This window comes from Carcharodon carcharias, chromosome 10 (genome assembly GCF_017639515.1).
Source record: "Carcharodon carcharias isolate sCarCar2 chromosome 10, sCarCar2.pri, whole genome shotgun sequence".
NCBI classification, from domain to species: Eukaryota; Metazoa; Chordata; class Chondrichthyes; order Lamniformes; family Lamnidae; genus Carcharodon; species Carcharodon carcharias.
The window spans coordinates 62,635,389-62,654,334 of record NC_054476.1 but is presented as its reverse complement, the minus strand read 5'-3'; the positions used below and the strand labels follow the sequence as shown (position 1 = coordinate 62,654,334).

Here is an 18,946-nt window from a genome sequence, read left to right as displayed (position 1 = left end):
AAGAAGGGGCTTCAAAAATGCTAAGCAGCAAATAAAACCAATGAAAAATGAAACATTTCTCTGGTGTGTATTACAACAGATGAAATATGCTCCATTTGATGGGAGAAAAATAAATTAAGGCCTACCTGCTAACAGAGAACAAAACCACCATTTTGTAAAGAAGTTTGTAAACTTCTATCATATCTCCCCTCATTCTTCTACGCTCCAAGGAATAAAGTCCTAACCTGTTTAATCTTTCCCCAGCAGTATTTCAAATAAAAGCAGAGGTGTTATCCTCAGTCTATTGGCCTATATTTATCCCACAATCAAAATCACAACAGATTATCTGGTCATTATCATATTGCTGTTTGTTGAAACCCGTTGTATGCAAAATTGGCTGTCACGTTCCTACTTTACAACAGTGACTACACTTCAAAAGTACTTCATTGGCTGTAAAGCATTTTGAGAAGACCAGTGGTCATGAAAGGTACAAATAAATCAAGTATTTCTTTTTATCTCTTATTTCTGTTTAATTACAATATATAATGCCTTAAGCTTGGCTGTTTCTATGAATTATCAAACATTGAAAGTGTTAGAAAAAGTGAACGTCTTTACCGTCAATATTGTGTGGATCCATAGAAAGATCTCGAAAGACTTCAAACACGACAATAGAAGTGCCATCATTCAGCAATGATTCCCCTTCAATTATTAGAGTAAGAGATTTAGATGCACCTATAGATAATATAGAATGTATGTTAGTAAAAATTTATTTCTACTTCCCCTATCACTATTTTACTGACTTAAGCTATGCTTGCATCTGCTGCGTGAATAAATTAACACAATAAAATGTGAGTTCGAAGTGGCGATTTAAAGAGCAAGAAAAAAATTTAGGGAATTTACTTATTCATCAAGTTACATGATATTTTGTATAATAATAAAATTATCTTAGATTTATATAACTTTTGTTTGAAAATACTATTTTTCCTGCTGGCTTGGCGAACCTGAGTAGGTTTTGATCCCTGTGCAACAACTCCAGTGATGTTAATTATGGGGCAAACCAGAGTGTACCATTCAAAATCTCTGTTTGTTTCTGACTTCAAACCAGGCCAAAAACTACTCTGGAGCCTTTTGAATCTGAATGTAGATGTTGGGAACATAGGTTACACAGCCTCATTTTTCGCAATACTTTCTCTAAGGCTCACAGGTTTGTTGTTCAATTAAAGTCAATGGTTGAGTTGTCAAAGCTGGAGGGCCAATCAGAAGTATCCTCCGCAGTGTTAATAAGTGGGAGGGCACTTTGGCCTTCTCAACCACTTTTTAAAAACTTTATTAAAAATAAATAGAATCAGCCAGACCACCACTGCGGAGGGTGAGGGGCCACCCACTGCGGGATATCCCAATTGACATCCATTGCCTATCTTTAACAAGGCTCTAAAGGGGCCTAAATGCCTGGCCAATCCAGTTCCAAACCCAGGCCAGCCAAAATGGCTGACATCAGGAAGTCCAGACGCCAGTCAGCCAGGTGATTACCCCACCACCCCAAATCCTCACGTCCATTCCCAACGAAGGGAGGCGGGGGGATGGATGTCATTCAATCCAGAAAGTTTTCCCTTAGACTTTGCTTCCTCTTGAGGGCACTGTGCAATTTGCACAGTCTTTTATTGCTGAAGGGGCATAAAACCGACTACATAGCCAATGTATAATGTAAACGTTAGTGTAACCAGGAAGGGATCAGAGCTTGTGGATATTAAATGCTATATAAATGTAAATTATTGTTGAAATATTTACAGGAGCTCCTTAAAGTAGTTTTTTTTTTAAGTATTTAACTGCCATTTCCTACATTCTTTCTGCACCTACAATGATTCTTTGCTGCACAGTTGGGTAATGGCTGATGACTTTTTATTAGTTTTGCTATTTAACCACAACTAGCTAGATTTTTCTCCACTAATCAGACAGTAAAGTCACAGAAAATTAAGGAAAGTCTAACACCACATCCTTACCTGACCTAGATTTCCTTTGTTGACCACATCACCACCACCCACCATATGTAAATATAGAGATGGAGACAGAGCCCAAGAAACCATCAAATTGTTCTCCTTTCTGCAAAATCTGTTACTAATTCCAGGTTATGGGTGAAGATAGATATTGGGCAGCAGTGCAAGGCCCACAGTGGAATATACTGAAGGGAAAATGTTTAGTGGTGGCTTCCTCTCCCTTCCTAAAAAGTCTCCTGGGTCTCTTTCTGAATCTCCTCTGCTGCAGATGTCTTACTGTAACGCTGCATAAATTGCCAATTTCACCAGTGGCTTCCTCTACATGGTGAAGATTCCTTTCGAACTTGATCATAAGACCATAAGACATAGGAGGAGAAATTAGGCCATTCGGCCCATCGAGTCTGCTCCGCCATTCAATCATGGCTGATAAGTTTCTCAACCCCATTCTCCCACATTCTCCCCGTAACCTTTGATCCTCTTACCAATCAAGAACAAATCTATCTCGGTTTTAAATACACTCAATGACCTGGCCTCCACAGCCTTCTGTGGCAACGAATTCCATAGATTCACCACTTTCTGGCTAAAGAAGTTTCTCCTCATCTCTGTTCTAAAAGGTCTTCCCTTTACTCTGAGGCTGTGCCCTCAGGTCCTAGTCTCTCTTACTAATGGAAACATCTGCCCCACGTCCACTCTATCCAGGCTTTTCAGTATTCTGTAAGTTTCAATCAGATCTCCCCTCATCCTTCTAAACTCCATCAAGTATAGACTCAGAGTCCTCAAACGTTCCTCATGTGTTAAGCCTTTCATTCCTCGGATCGTTCTCGTGAACCTCCTCTGGACCCTCTCCAGGGCCAGCACATCCTTCCTGAGATACAGGGCCCAAAATTGCTCACAATATTCTAAATGTGGTCTGACCAGAGCCTTATAAAGCCTCAGCAGCACATCCCTGCTTTTATATGCTAGTCCTCTCGAAATAAATGCCAACATTGCATTTGCCTTCCTAACTACCGGCTCAACCTGCAAGTTAACCTTAAGAGAATCCTGGACTAGGACTCCCAAGTCCCTTTGCACTCCAGACTTCTGAATTCTCTCCCCATTTAGAAAATAGTCTATCCCTCTATTCCTACCAAAGTGCATGACCTCACACTTCCTCACGTTGTATTCCATCTACCACTTCTTTGCCCATTCTCCTAACCTGTCCAAATCCTTCTGCAGCCTCCCCGCCTCCTCAATACTACCTGTCCCTCCACCTATCTTTGTATCATCTGCAAACTTAGCCAGGATGCCCTCAGTTCCTTCATCTAGATCATTAATGTATAAAGTGAAAAGCTGTGGTCCCAACACTGACCCCTGCGGAACTCCACTAGTCACTGGCCGCCATCCTGAGAAGGACCACCTTGTCCCCACTCTCTGCCTCCTGCCAGACAGCCAATCTTCTATCCATGCTAGTACCTTGCCTCTAACACCATGGGCTCTTATCTTCCTGAGCAGCCTCCTGTGCGACACCTTGTCAAAGGCCTTCTGAAAGTCCAAGTAGATAACATCTATTGGCTCTCCTTTGTCTAACCTACTCGTTACCTCCTCAAAGAATTCTAACAGATTTGTCAGGCTTGACCTCCCCTTGATGAAACCATGCTGACTTTGCCCGATTTTACCATGCACTTCCAAGTATTCTGAAATCTCATCCTTAATAATGGACTCTAAAATCTTACCAATGACCGAGGTCAGGCTAATCGGTCTGTAATTTCCCGTCTTTTGCCTCACTTCCTTCTTAAACAGGAGGGTTACATTAGCGATTTTCCAGTCCACTAGGACCCTCCCTGACTCCAGTGATTCCTGAAAGATCGCCACTAATGCCTTCACTATCTCTTCAGCTATTTCCTTCAGAACTCTGGGGTGTAATCCATCTGGTCCAGGTGATTTATCCACCTTCAGACCTTTCAGTTTTCCTAGCACCTTCTCCTTGGTAATGGCCACCATACTCACCTCTGCCCCCCGACTCACTTGAACTTTGTGGATGTCACTCGTGTCTTCCACTGTGAAGGCTGACGCAAAGTACCTATTGAGTTGCTCTGCCATTTCTTTGTTCACCACTACTACTTCTCCAACGTCATTTTCCAGCGGCCCAATGTCCACTTTTGCCTCTCTCTTACCATTTATATGTCTAAAAAAACTCTTGCAATCTTCTTTTATATTATTGGCTAGTTTACCCTCATATTTAATCTTCTCCCTCCTTATTTCTTTTTTAGTTGTCCTCTGTTGGTCTTTGTAGGCTTCCCAATCCCCTGGTCTCCCACTGCTCTTCGCCACATTGTATGCTTTCTCTTTAGCTTTTATGCTGTCCCTGACTTCCCTTGTCAGCCATGGTTGCCTCGTCCTCCCTTTAGTATGCTTCTTCCTAGGGATGAATTTTTGCTGTGTTTCCCAAGTTAATCCCAGAAACTCATGCCATTGCTGTTCCACTGTCTTTCCTGCTGGGCTCATATCCCAGTCAATTCCGGCCAACTCCTCCCTCATGCCTCTGTAGTTGCCTTTATTCAACTGTAATACAGTTACATCTGATTCCAGCTTTTTCCTCTCAAATTGCAGGGTAAATTCTATCATATTATGGTCACTTCCTCCTAAGGGTTCCCTCACCTTAAGCTCCCTTATCAAATCTGCCTCATTACACATCACTAAATCTAGAATTGCCTGTTCCCTAGTGGACTCCACCACAAGCTGCTCCAAAAAGCCATCTCGTAGACATTCCACAAATTCCTTTTCTTGGGATCCACTACCAGCCTGATTTTCCCAGTCTATCTGCATGTTGAAATCCGCCATGATCACTGTAACCTTGCCTTTCTTACACACCTTTTCTATCTCCTGGTGTATCTTGTGCCCCACATCCTGACTACTGTTCAGAGGCCTGTACATAACTCGCATTATGGTTTTTTTACCTTTGTGATTCCTCAACTCTACCCACACAGATTCTACATCATCTGACCCTACATCATTTCTTGCTATCGATTTAATTTCATTTCTTACTAACAAAGCAACCCCACCCCATCTGCCAACCTGCCTATCTTTTTGATAGGATGTATATCCTTGGATATTTATCTCCCAGTCCTGATCCCCTTGCAGCCATGTCTCCGTAACGCCCACCACATCATACCTGCCAATTTCAATCTGCGCCACAAGCTCATTTACCTTATTTCGTACACTGCATGCATTCAAATACAACACCTTCAGTCCTGTATTTCCCCTCCCCTTTTTCATTGTCGTCCATTTATCTGAAGTTAGATTCCTAGCCCTTTCCAAACACTCTGTCCTATTTTGTGTTCTGGAGACCTTAAAAGCCTCTCTTGGGCTCTCCTTTCTTTTCAGTTTTTTCATAATTTTCCATGAAGTTGAATCCACTCCCCCCACACCCTAACCTGCTGCTTTGTTTCCCATTAGTTATACTTCTTGGCCAACTTTCTAGTTTAAAGTCCTGTTGACCACATTATTTACCTTTTTCACTAGAACATCGGTCCCAGATCGGTTCAGGTGGAGACCGTCCCAATGGTACAGATCCCTCCTGTTCCAATACTGATGCCAGTGCCCCACGAAACCGAACCCCTTTTTCCCACACCACTGCTTTAACCACATTTTTACTTCTCTTATTCTCGCATCCCTATGCCAATTTGCACATGGCTCGGGTAGTAAACCAGAGATTATAACCCTTGAGGACCTGTTCTTTAATTTAGTTCCTAGTTCCTGATAATCCCCAAAATGGTCCTCTTTCCTAGTTTTACCTATGTTATTTGTCCCGACGTGGACCACAACAACTGGATTCTCCCCCTCCCTCTCCAATATCCTTTCAAGCCAGTCAGGGATGTCCCTCACCCTGGCACCGGGCAGGCAACATATCATGCGGGACTCTCAATCCTGTTTACAAAGGAAGCTATCAATTCCCCTACTTATAGAATCCCCTACAACTACCACTTGTCTTTTTGCTCCCCCCCTCTTGAATGGCCTCCTGTGTCACGGTCCGTGGTCAGCTGGCTCATCCTCCCTACAGCCCCCTTCCTTATCCGCACAGGGAGCAAGTACCTCGTCAAGACAAGATCAAGAGCTGAAGCTCCTCTGTTCCTGAACACAGGATCCCTCTAGCTGCCTCACTTACAGTCACACCCTGCTGACCCTGACCACTGACCGGACTTGAGGTACTTAATCTTCCGGTGTGACCACCTCCTGATACAAAGTGTCCAGGTAACTTTCACCCTCCCGGATGTGCTGCAGCGTCCGGAGCTCACACTCTAGCTCATCAATTCTGAGCCAGAGTTCCTCCAGCAACCAAGACTTGCTGCAGATATGGTCATTGCAGCTTGCATTGGGATCTGCCAGCTCCCACATCATACAGCTACAGCGCATCACCTGCCCAACCATCTCTACTTAGGTAATTAATTTATTAATTAGCTTTGCAGTTTTTTTTTCAAATTTGGTGCAGATTTCCTACCAACCAATCTGGTTACAGCTTTCCTGTGACGTCACTTTTTCAGTTTTGGCTTCAGTTAGTCTGTGCCCCGAGGTGACCGCTCCGGTGCTCCTCCTTCCAAGTCTGCTCCCCAGAGACAAGGCCGCAAATCCTCGAGGTAAGCTAGGTTTATACTCACCGCTCCGGTGCTCCTCCCTATGAAGTCTCTCCCAGGATTTACTCAGCAATCAGCTGCTTTTTCTTTAAAATCTACTTTCAGAAGAGTGTCCCTTGCAGGTCTGGTGCACTCCTGAAGGCAATGCCCCTTCCTCTCTCTTTTTTTTAAGGTTTGAGGAGGAGGGAGGGATGGAAACATTACAGCAATGTAATGTTAGGGGCTATTCCATTCTTTGACAGTGGGTCCTCCTCGATTCCCTCCTGAGTCGCGGTGGCTGCGACGACTTCTCCCAGAATGCTTCAGTCACTTCTCACCAGCGCCCTCTGTTGGATACCCTTCCTCCTGCTGAGTGCAAGAGTCCTTCTTCTCAATTCCCTCCTGAGTCATGGTGGCTGCGATGACTTCTCCCAGAATGCTTCAATCACTTCTAACCAGCGCCCTCTGTTGGATGCCCTTCCTCCTGCTGAGTGCAAGAGTCCTTCTCCTCGATTCCCTCCTGAGTCACTGTGGCTGCGATGACTTCTCCCAGAATGCTTCAGTCACTTCTAACCAGCGCCCTCTGTTGGATCCTGTTTGAACCAGTAGAAGTAACAACTGCCAGCCCATGAATCCAGGGTGACCGGAGGGTAGAGGCAGTAGGTGAAGGTCCTATTCCAACCCTCCTTCTAGGTAGTAGGAAATTTAATTGCAGACAGTTTTCAACCCTCGCAATCAGCTTTTACAACTGCACTCCAAATCACAAAGTCTTGTGTTTTGCCCTGAGATATTTGACACTGTGACAAGTATATTGCGATTCTCCTGATATTTTCTCCATGTTTACATCTTGAAGGAATAAAGGAGAAAAAACAAGCAACTACATTTACATCTTCTGCACTAATTAAGATCTACTCTTCAGGTATTACCAAGCAATATAGGGCTAGACATACATCAAAGGCTAACAATTCACCCATGGAGTCATCGAAGGAATAGGCAAGATCCACTAGCAAGGCCAACATGCCACTTTTATGACACAGCCTTAAACTTTAACTGTGCAGAGTCCTTGGATGAAACAGGTGTTTGCTAGATCACAGTAACACTCCATGAAATGAATAGATAATGTCAAAATACTGAAGTGCAGGCAGACCTATAAGCTCCACTCCAAAGCCCTTGGGTCAGTCGCTAAAGGAGCCTCAAGTTTTGCCCTGGCATGGAATAATCATCTCCTTCATTTAAATCTGCACACGCAGTTTCTCATTTGTGTTCTGTGTTTTACCAAATGCTTCCCTTGGAACTGACTGACAACCACCCTCTGCCCCCATTTCCCTCCCTCTTAGTCAGACTGGTTATGCAAGGTGCTGTGAAGTGCTGGGTTTGGATTCATCAGTGATCTGCAACACTGCATCTTGTTGGACACCGAGAGAAAGATGATATTTTATAATGTTAATTGTAATTCACAACTAGAAACAAAACTTTACACAAGGCAATTTTGGCAAGTTGTGATGTAGTGTACACCTGTACTAAAGAGCAAATAAATTAGTGAATGAATGTAAGAAATATGAAAAATAAATCATATCCTTAGTCAAGAGCTTGAAAGAGGCCTCAGGCCTCAGAGGGTGCTCTATTACTTCCATGCCCAATTACCAGAGCTGTCTCTGTATAAGAGGTCAAGGTTCACACCTTGCCTATATGCACAACTTGTCTTCTCCTGGAAGCAGATATGAGACTGATATGCTAGGAAGCAGAACGTGATAGAAAATATGTGGCACTCAAGTACATGAGCATCAGCCACCATGAATCAATGTGTTGTGAACATGCAGCATGAAGGAAACTTTGTTGGCCATATGGACTTAATGTTTTTCATTTAGCAAATTTTAAGCTTCATATGGTCAACATTTGGATAACGCAACATTACACTGTGCCATAGAAGAGTGATAATTCTTGTATATTTCAAGAAGTGAACAACTGGAAAAATATATTGCATTTTCCATCTGTGATGACACACCAGGTTTCCTTACATTACCAGAGTGACTACACTTCAAATGTACAGAATTAGCTACGAAATACTTTGGGACAACCTGAACTCATGAAAGGCAATATATAAATGCAAGCTTTTTTCTTCTTAAGATCAATATTCTTTAGAAGACAAAGTATAACTGCACATTTATATTAGCTACTTCCGTACTCCAGAAAGTTTCTCCCTCGTCTACTCCCCAAGTTCCCGTTTTTTTAAATTCATTCATGGGATGTGAGTATAGCTGGCAAGGCCAGCATTCATTTCCCATCCCTAATTGCTCTTGTAGTCAGTCTCTTCCAGGCCAAAGATGGCCAAGAAATTGATAGAGGGAGAAAACATAATGAGAGTAAACTAGAAAGAAATACAAAAATATTGAGAGAGCTATTACAAGTCTGTGAAAAGGAAAAGATTAGTGAAAGTGAACATGGGTCCTTAGAAGCAAAAGGAGGAGAAATTATAATGGGGCATGAGGAAATGGCAGAAAGGTTAAGCATATATTTTGTGTCTGCCTTCACACAAAAGACACAGATAACATTTCGGAAATTGTGGGAAACCAAGGAAATAAGGTAAGTGAAAAACTGAAAATATTTAATGTTAGTAAAGATAAAGTACTGAAGAAATTAATCGATCCTAAAAGTCGACAAATCCATGGATCTACTGGCCTATGCCTGAGGGTTTTTAAATGGTGGCTGCAGAGATAGTGGACACATTGGTTTTGATCTTCCAGAATTTCTTAGATTCTAGAACGGTCCTTTGTTAATTGATAAGCCAGTTGGACTGATGTCACTGGTAGGGAAAATGCCAGAATTATTATCAAGGACACGGTCACTAGTCATTTGGAAAATCACAATATGATTAGGCACAGCCAAAGCAGTTTTGCAAAAGGAGAGTCATGTTTGACAAATCTATTTTTTGGGGGTGCAAATAATAGAATAAATAAAGAAGAACCTGTGTATGCAGTATGTGTGGATTTTTCAGAAGGCATTCAATAAAGTACCACTCAACAGGATATTACAAAAGATTAACACTCACGGGATTGGGGATAATAGCATGGAAAGAGGATTGGTGATGGACAGAAAGCAGGGTGTAAGAATTAAAAGATATTTTTCCAAGAGGGCAAGACATAACTAGTGGAGTGCTCCAAGGATCAGTGCTTGGGCTTCAGCTATTTACAATCTCTATCAATGACTGAAATGAGTGGAATAAGTGGAATGCTACCAAGTTTCCTGACAATACAAATTTAGATGGAAAAGTGCGCTGAGAGGAAGACACAAAGAGACTGCAAAATACCAGTTGAGTGATTAGGCAGATGGAGTATAATGTGAGGAAGAACTAAAAAGTACTTAAAAACTTAAAAAGATGAGACACTAGTAAATATTGATGAAATGAACAAGCTTTGAAACTTTTAGACTTCAGCAACATAAGAACATAAGAAATAGGAACAAGAGTAGATTATTCGGCCCCTCAAGACTGCTCCGCCATTCAATAAGATCATGGCTTATCTTCTTGTGTTTCGATTTCCACATTCCCATCTAACCCCGATAACCTTTGATTCCCTTGACTAACAAGAATCTGCCTTAAAAATATTCAATGACACCGCCTCCACCACCTTCTGAAGCAGAGAATTCCAAAGTCGTACATCCCTCAGAAAAACTTTCTCCTCATCTCTGTCCTAAAAGGGTGACTCCTAATTTTAAAACAGTGACCCCTATTTCTGGACTCATCCACAAGAGGAAATATCCTTTCGACGTCCACCTTGTCAAGGCCATTCAGGGTCTTGGAAACTTCCATCAAATCACCCCTCACTCTTCTAAACTCCAGTGGAAAAAACCCACTCTGTCCAACCTTTCAGCAGCAGCAAAACTGTATTCGAACACAATCTGTAACCACATGGCCCCGCATATCTGCCATTCTACCAACAAGCCAGGGGATCAACCCTGGTTCAATGAAGAGTGCAGGAGGGCATGCTAGGAGCAGCACCAGAAATACCTGAAAATGAGGTGTCAACCTGGTGAAGCTATAACGTAGGACTACTTGCCTGCCAAACAGCATAAGCAGCAAGTGACAGGAAAAGCTAAACGATTCCACAACCAATGGATCAGATCTAAGCTCTGCAGTCCTGCCACACCCAGTCAAGAATGATGGTGGACAATTAAACAACACACTGGAGGAGGCGGCTCCACAAATATCCCCATCCTCAATGACGGGGGAGCCTAGCACATCGGTGCAAAAGATAAGGCTGAAATCTTCAGCCAGAAGTGCCAAGTGGATGATCCAACTTGGCCTCCTCCGGAGGTCCCCAGCATCACAGTCTTCAGCCAATACAATTCACTCCATGATATCAAGAAATGGCTGAAAGCACTGGATAGTGCAAAGGCTATGCGTCCTGACAATATTCCAGCAATAATACTGAAGACTTATGATCCAGAACTTGCTACGCCCCTAGCACAGCTACAGCACTGACATCTACCTGGCTATGTGGGAATATTGCCCAGGTACATCCTGTACACAAAAAGCAGGATAAATCCAACCTGGCCAATTACCACCCCATCAGTTTACTCTCAAACATGAATAAAGTGATGGAAGGGGGTTAGCAACACTGCTATCAAGCAGCACTTGCTTGGCAATAACCTGATCACCCTCGCCCAGCTTGGGTTCCACCAGACCAATTTAGCTCCTGACCTCATTACAGCCTTGGATCAAACATGGACAAAAGAACTGAACTCCCGAGGTGAGGTGAGAGTGACTGTCCTTGACATCAAGGTTGCATTTCACCAAGTGTGGCACCAAGGAGCCCTAGCAAAACTGTAGTCAATGGGAATCAGGAGGAAAACTCTTCACTGGTTGGAGTCATGCCTAGCACAAAGGAAGATGGTGGTCATTGGCAGTCAGTCATCTCAGCTCCAGGACATTACTTTGGGAGTTCTTCAGGGTAGTGTCCTCAGCCCAACCATCTTCAGCTGCTTCATCAGTGACCTTCCTTCCATCATAAGGTCAGAAGTGGGGACGTTCGCTAATGATTGCACAATGTTCAGCATCATTTGCGACTCCTCAGATACTGTAAATTTGCAGCAAGACCTGGACAATATCCAGGCTTGGGCTGACAGGTGGCAAGTAACATCCGTGCCACACAAGTGGCGGGCAATGACCATCTCCAACAAGAGAGGATCTAATCATCGTCCCTTGACTTTCAATGGCATTACCATAACTGAATCCCCCACTATCAACATCCTGGAGATTACCATTGACCAGAAATTGAACTGGGCTAGCCATATGAATACTGTGGCTACAAAAGCAGGTCAGAGGCTAGGAATCCTGCAATGAGTAACTCACATCCTGACTCCCAAAGCCTGTCCACCGTCTACAAGGCACAAGTCAGGAGCGTGATGGAATACTCCCCACTTACCTGGATAAGTGCAGGTCCCACAACATTCAGGAAGCTTGACATTATCCAGGACAAAGCAGCCCACTTGATTAGCACCACATCCACAAACATTCACTCCCTCTGCCACTAACGCACAGTAGCAGCAGTGTGTACCATCTACAAGATACACTGCAAGGTTCCTTCGACAACATCTTCCAAACTCACGACCACTATCATCTAGAAGGACAAGGGCAGCAGATACACGGGAACACCATCACCTGGAAGTTCCCCTCCAAGTCACTCACCATCCTGACTTGGAAATATATTGCCGTTCCTTCACTGTTGCTGGGTCAAAATCCTGGAACTCCCTTCCTAACATGTACCGACACCACATGGACGGCAGCAGTTCAAGAAAGAAGCTCACCACCACCATCTCAAGGACAACTAAGGATGGGCAACAAATGCTGGCCCAGCCAGCAAAGCCCACATCCCATGAATGAATTGGAAAAAGGAAGTTCTATTCAAAGCTGTCCCTGAGAGCTCTGACAGCTATGGGCACTGGTGACAGATCTAACAGATTGTTCCTGCTTCTGCTGCATTTCTTGCTCCTCAAGTGGTGATAAGGTTTGGTCCATATAATAGCAAAGTTATGGAGTATGCAGCAGACAACTACAATTATGGAATCCTGCTCAGGGCTGTACTGCAAAGCTCCATCTGCATATTCCATGCCACATTGAGGGCTGGCAAAATTAAATATGACTGCTGCCAGTATAGCAGGCACGTACTGCCTGTGGTCTCAAACCAGCTGCGCTTTAAGAGACTGGAATCACTTTTGTGTTGGCAAAGATAACTAGCTAGTGATTGGAAATATACAACACAATTTGAGCCATCTTGAATCCTGGAGAAGCCTGCCACATGTGCATAGTTAGTGCTCTCAACGTCTATGGGAAAGAGATATAGGTATTCCTCCTGTGCAGAGCCTCAATAGCCTCCCTAAAACTTTGGACTGCGAACAGGTAGGTGTCGCTTATGTAATCTGCTAAGGCCTGCAAGAAAGCCTGGGGCAATTTCTCGGCCGTTAAATCTTGAGAATGGATCTTCACTTCTCACATGGAATCAAACCAAACCAGTTTCTCTAGTGACTACATATTGAATTCAGAATAAACTCATCCCCAGATGCTTTCAGATCCTTTGAAATATAATGAAACAAAGCCTATCAACAGAAAATTTCATTTTCCTGAACTAAGTCTAATGGAAAGCATTTTTAATCAATTATATAAGAAGTTTGTATCCCCTGTTTGAAATGTCACTCATAGCTTGAATTTAAAGCTTCATTCATCTTGGCAGTAAAAACATTATACAGTATAACCAAAACCATTTTATGTTTCAACATAGAAGGGTCAGAAATTAATAGACATGCAGTTCCCCATTTACACCTATTCAATCAGGTGACAATTAGCCAAATTGACAAATGGAGAAAATTCAAGATGCAAAGAGCTAACATTAATCGTCCATATGCATACTATTACTAGCAATAAAGAAGACAAATCAGTAATATATTATGGTTTATTATGGAGAGACAATAGAGGAGCTAGGTTTGTTCTTGGAGGGTAAGGGAAGATTTATAGAGGTGTTCAAAATTATGAAAGGTTTTGATACAGTAGATAGGGAGAAACTATTTTTTCCCTGGCAGGTGGATCAGTGACCAGAGGATGCAGCTTTAAGATAATTGGCAAAGGAATTAGAGGAGAATTGAGATTTGTCTTGTGCAGTGAGTTATGGTCTACAATTTGCTGCCTGAAAGGGTGATGGAAGCAAATTCAATGGTAGATGGCAAACTAAAACAAATAAAATTGCAGCACTACAGAGACTGAGAAGGGGAAGGAGACTGATTTTATAATTCTTTCAAGAGAGCCAGGATAATCATCTGTAATGCTGCCCTATAATGTTGAGTATTTATCAGATTCAAAGCGAAAGCATGCCATATATATATATATCCACTTTAAAGAGTGAAAACAAATCTTCTACCACTGACTTAATAATAAATTTGCCAGACCATCAAGAGTGAGCAGTGTAGTGGGACTAATTAAGTGGCTCTTTCTAAAAAGCTGGCACATGCACGATGGGGCAAATAGTATCCCTCTGTGCTGTATGATTTTATAATTATTGTTCCCTTTAGAAAGATGCCCTGCATGCAAGCCCAATGCGTTGCTTGTAAAGATCCTGAATTCTGCGCTTTATACGACTGCATTGGAATAATAAAGTTAGGCAGCAGCCTGTACATTCCAGTGATTTTATGGAAACTTTAAAGTTAAAAGATGATTGCATGTGGTTCTCATTTCAAACAAATCTAAAACTGATATGAAGAACACTGCTCACCTAGATTCCTAAGCAGAGCGACAGCTGTAACGGGATCAGTGCAGCCAAGAATTGACCCAAACATCATGCCAATGTACCAGTCCCAGTTGAATGTGTAAACTTTAACGGCCATAACAGCAATCATTGCACAACTCAGGACCAAACCAGGACCAGCCAAAATCACCACCTGTTAAATTCAGCCAGAGGAGATTAAACATTCGAGACTGTTTTCAGTACATGCATTATTTTTCCATCTCAAAACATATTCTGTGCAATTCTTACTTAAAGTTTAACACATAAAATTCCCTGATGGTTCAGTGGATTTATCTGGTGAATAGCTGAGCGAAATAGACCACTAAAGTCACAGGTTCAGGTTCAATCCCAAATTTATGCTGAGTTAAGCCGTCTCAACCTAAATGTGGCAACTGCTATCATCTTTTTTAAAATCCTGGTTTGCTTTGATCATTATCTAACAGCCCTTGCTAATTCTAACACGTGTGGCTGCCAGATAGGGATAAAATGGGGCTTGACATGATGTATACTCCACCTCCCCTTGGATGACGAGCTTGCCAAAACTCTCTCATATGCATAAAAATCAACTGAGCTAGGCACCAGAGTGTAACTGATATCTATGGAGCCATACACAGCAAAAAGAGTCAACACCTTAAGGACAGGAAATTAGCTGGGTAAATATACAAATCTTTCTGATATGTACCTTGGACAGCACCTTCCAAACCCACGAACTCTACCACCTAGAAGGACAGGTCAACAGATGCATGAAAACACTAGCATCCGCAAGTTCCCCTCCAAGTCACACACCATGCTGAATCAAAAGTATATCACTATTCCTTCACTGTCACTGGATTAAAGTCCTGAAACTCCCTTCTGAACAGCACTGTGGTTGCACCTACACCACATAGGCTGTAGCAATTAAGCTCATCACCACCTTCTCAAGGACAGTTAGGAATGAGCAACAAATGCTGGCCTAACCAGCAACGCCCACATCTTGTGAAAGAAATAGAAAATGATCCCATCCAAAAAAACACTGCAGATCATCTGATTTTCTTTGTTGCTGTTGGGTAGGGAGATCTAGATTTACCTACATTAATGGTGGAACATCTGGTGTTTGACTTGGAAGTGCCTTGGAGATGATGATATTCACTTGCACCTGCTGTTTTTGTCCTAAGTACTGGATGTCACAAGGTTACGAGGCAGTACACAGCACAGCCACAGTACAGCAACAGTGGAGGGAGTAGATATTTCAGCTAGTAGATGGAGTGGTAATGCTTGTCCTGGATGGCGTCAAACTTGGCAAGTGCTATTACAGATCACCCATTCAGGCATCATATTCCTGCACTGTGCCACATAAATATTTGAGAAGTCAGGAAGTGAGCAACTCAGTAACCAAGTGTGCAGATGGCAATAAGTTAGGAGGCATGGTTAGGTTGTGTGGATGGGAACAGGAAGTTACCAAAGGACATAGATGACTGAGTGGGTAAAATCTATGGCAGATGTTGTTCAATATGGAGAGGTTTGAGATCTTCCACTTTGGGCCAGAGAAACTCAAATCAGAATATTTTCATAACAGTAAGAGAAGTTGCAAAGCAGCAAAGGAATTTAATTGTGCATGTAAACAAATCATCAAGGGCTGGTGCAAAGGTACAAAAAGTAATCAAAATGTCCAATTAAATGTTGGCTTTTATCTGAAGAGAGTGGGATTTTAAATGTGAGAAAATTATGCTTCTATTTTACACAGCCTTGTACACCAGTGCTGCATTCAGTTTTGAGCATCAAACCTCAGTAAAAAAAATAATAAATTTTGGCAATGCAAGGGATATAGATCAGATTAACCAGAATGATACCAGGGCTTAAATGTATAAAATTTAGTCTGTATTCCATCTGAGTGATGATTTAAGCCAGACATTCTCAAATTAGGGTCCACAAAGTAACATGAAAAACCAAGCTGGAAGGAGGAAGTGGAGTGCAGCTATATGGGCAGTACACAATCACTGGGGCCGTCTCACCTAGGAGGAAGAGCAAAATGGGGGAATGCAGAGAACAGGAACAAATATGAATACCTGTTTTCTTAAAAGCAAGATTTATAAACCCTTATTTTTTTTCCCTCATGGGATGTGGGCATCGCTGGCAAGACCAACGTTTGTTGCCCATCCCTAACTGTCCTTGAGAAGGTGATGGTGAATTGCCTTCTTGAACTGCTGCAGTCCATCTGGTTCAGGTACACCCACAGTTACATGCAGAACTTCAATATTATTTGCATTATTATAATTTAGATGACAGGGACACATAATTATTAACCCATTTGAAAAGAGGCTCCTTCAACCAAAAATGTTTTGGAACCACCAACTGACAAAGTTCCTTGAGCCTGTTGTGCCATTCAATAAGGGTCCTTCAGAGTATGGTAATATAGCCGTTATATTGCTGGGCTAGTAATCCTGAAACTTGGACTAACAATCCAGAGACACGAGTTCAAATCCCATCAAGGCAGCTTGGGAATCTAAATTCAATTAAGTAAATAAATCTGGGATAAGATGTTAGCATCAGTAATGGTGAATATGAAACTACCAGATTATTGAAGCTACCATCTTTTCACTAATGTCCATTAGGAAAGGAATCTGCCATCCTTATCCTGCTGGCCCACAGATGACTCCAGACCCACAGCAATGTAGCTGACGCTTAACTGCTCTCTGAAATGGCCTAGCAAGCCATTCAGCTGCATTCAAAAAGTGGTTCGCAACCACCTTCTCAAAGACAATAAATGTTGGTCTTGCCAGCAATGCCCACATTCTGCAATTTTAAAAAATGACTGATAAATACAGAAACTGTGTCCTCTGATAGGGGAATCCAGAAAAAAAGGTCACAATACTATATGAGCCATTTAGTCATGAAATCAAGTAGTAATTTTTCAAACAACACTTGGTGAGTATTCTGAAACTCATTTCCTCAAAATGCTGTGGATGCTGGGTCAAATCAAAAAGTCATGACTCAATTCAATAAATTTTAGTTTTTGAAGGGTGTCAAGGAATATGTAACAAAGGTGAGTGAATGGAGTTGAAGTATGTGATCTAACTGACTGGCAGAACACACTTCAGTGGATGAATGGAATACTCATGTTGCTACAAAAGGAATTGAGAATCATGGAGAACAGAGGAGAGGCCTAAAAAGAAATGTTTGCCTCGATGTGAAGGTTAGGCAACTAATAGCCATGTTAACTTCTCTCTGCTCCAGCAGCATAAACATAATACATGAAATATGTCAACTTATGATTTCCTCTTGATTCTAACAAATCACAATAAAATAGTTTTACCTCTCTATAACCACAGGTAAATTTGGTATATAATCAGGAATTGAATAGCGAACCCTTCTTCAATTTATTTCATCGACTGGTTTTATTCCATGTGTTCACATAATCCTCATTTCTGAGGAATGCAATAACACATACTTCTAACTGGCAAAAGAGTCTATTAGATAATAAAATGATAAGCAAATAGCAGTATTAACATAACAGAAGGGGCCAATTTTCCAAGCACTAGCACCCTTGAAGTCTCTGACTGGAAGACCCCATTTAACAGAAATATGGAGAGAGGCCCATAATACTGGGTCTCCACTTTGATGCTGCCCTCAAATTCCCTGCTGCATTTTTAAAGGCATGCATCACTGTGTTGATAGTAGGCACCAATATTGAAATCAATTAAATACATCACATTTATGATATCATGACAACCTGTGATAATCATGGGTCATGTGCAAGCTGTTCACACATAATCAGCATGCTACAGTAAAATAAAGACTACTTCAACACGGAAGTCCATATTCAGCAAGATTTTTGAGGTACAGTAACTTCACAATTTTAACATATATTTGATTTTTGTTGTCAGAGCATCTGCTGGAGTTGCATCATTGGAATTTCATTCTGAATCTGTCTTTATAAATCAGGGAACTATTGGATGTGGGTCTGTTGTATGAGACAGTACCAGAGGAGCAAATTACTAACCTGATGGTTAAGTAGCTGAACAAGTATACTTTACTATTTCTGCCAGTCAAGATTACCACTACATCCAATGTCTATGGCAGCCGAGGGTTTCAGGAGGCCAACAGGTGTGCCAGTGCATCTTATAAGGCATAGTGTCTTAATTTCTGAGGTGAATCAACAGATATATTTCTCTATGAATGCCAGGGTGTAGCAAGCACATGACTTTCATTTTAGCCAACTTTCCAGTATGCCTAAGGTGCAGATCATGATTAATAAGAGCTATATAGGCTTATGAGCTTCTAATAAAAGCACGAACCATGAAAACCTTAAATGGATCAAAAGGGTTACTACGCTATGCAAATGAATGCCACGTTCTGTGACAGCTCACATGATTACTTAATCTTTAAACAATCCATCATTCGCCCTTATTTGAAGAGCAAGGATCAAAGGGCTGGTTGCTTGGGGACTTTGGCTATCCACTGTTGCTATGGCTAATGACAAACTGAGGAAACCTTCTAATGCAGTTGAGCAACAATATAACAAAGCTCACACATTCATGGGTGCAATCACTGAAAACGCAACTGGCATTCTAACGTAGATGCTCTAATTGATGGATCATTCTGCTGACGTTCTTAATAATAATCCAGGAAAGCA

General features: G+C 42.0%; 1 protein-coding gene across 1 annotated transcript in view; it reads right to left on the bottom strand.

The window, feature by feature from the left end:
• LOC121282838 (sodium/hydrogen exchanger 10-like) overlaps nucleotides 1–18,946 on the bottom strand; it is a 395,537-nt gene that overhangs the window by 349,288 nt on the left and 27,303 nt on the right. Inside the window, exons 4-5 of the mRNA XM_041196650.1 lie at nucleotides 14,323–14,488; nucleotides 610–711 (exon numbers count right to left, since the gene is read on the bottom strand). Of these exons, the coding sequence (XP_041052584.1) occupies nucleotides 610–711; nucleotides 14,323–14,488 (268 nt within the window). The remainder of the gene's footprint in view (nucleotides 1–609; nucleotides 712–14,322; nucleotides 14,489–18,946) is intronic.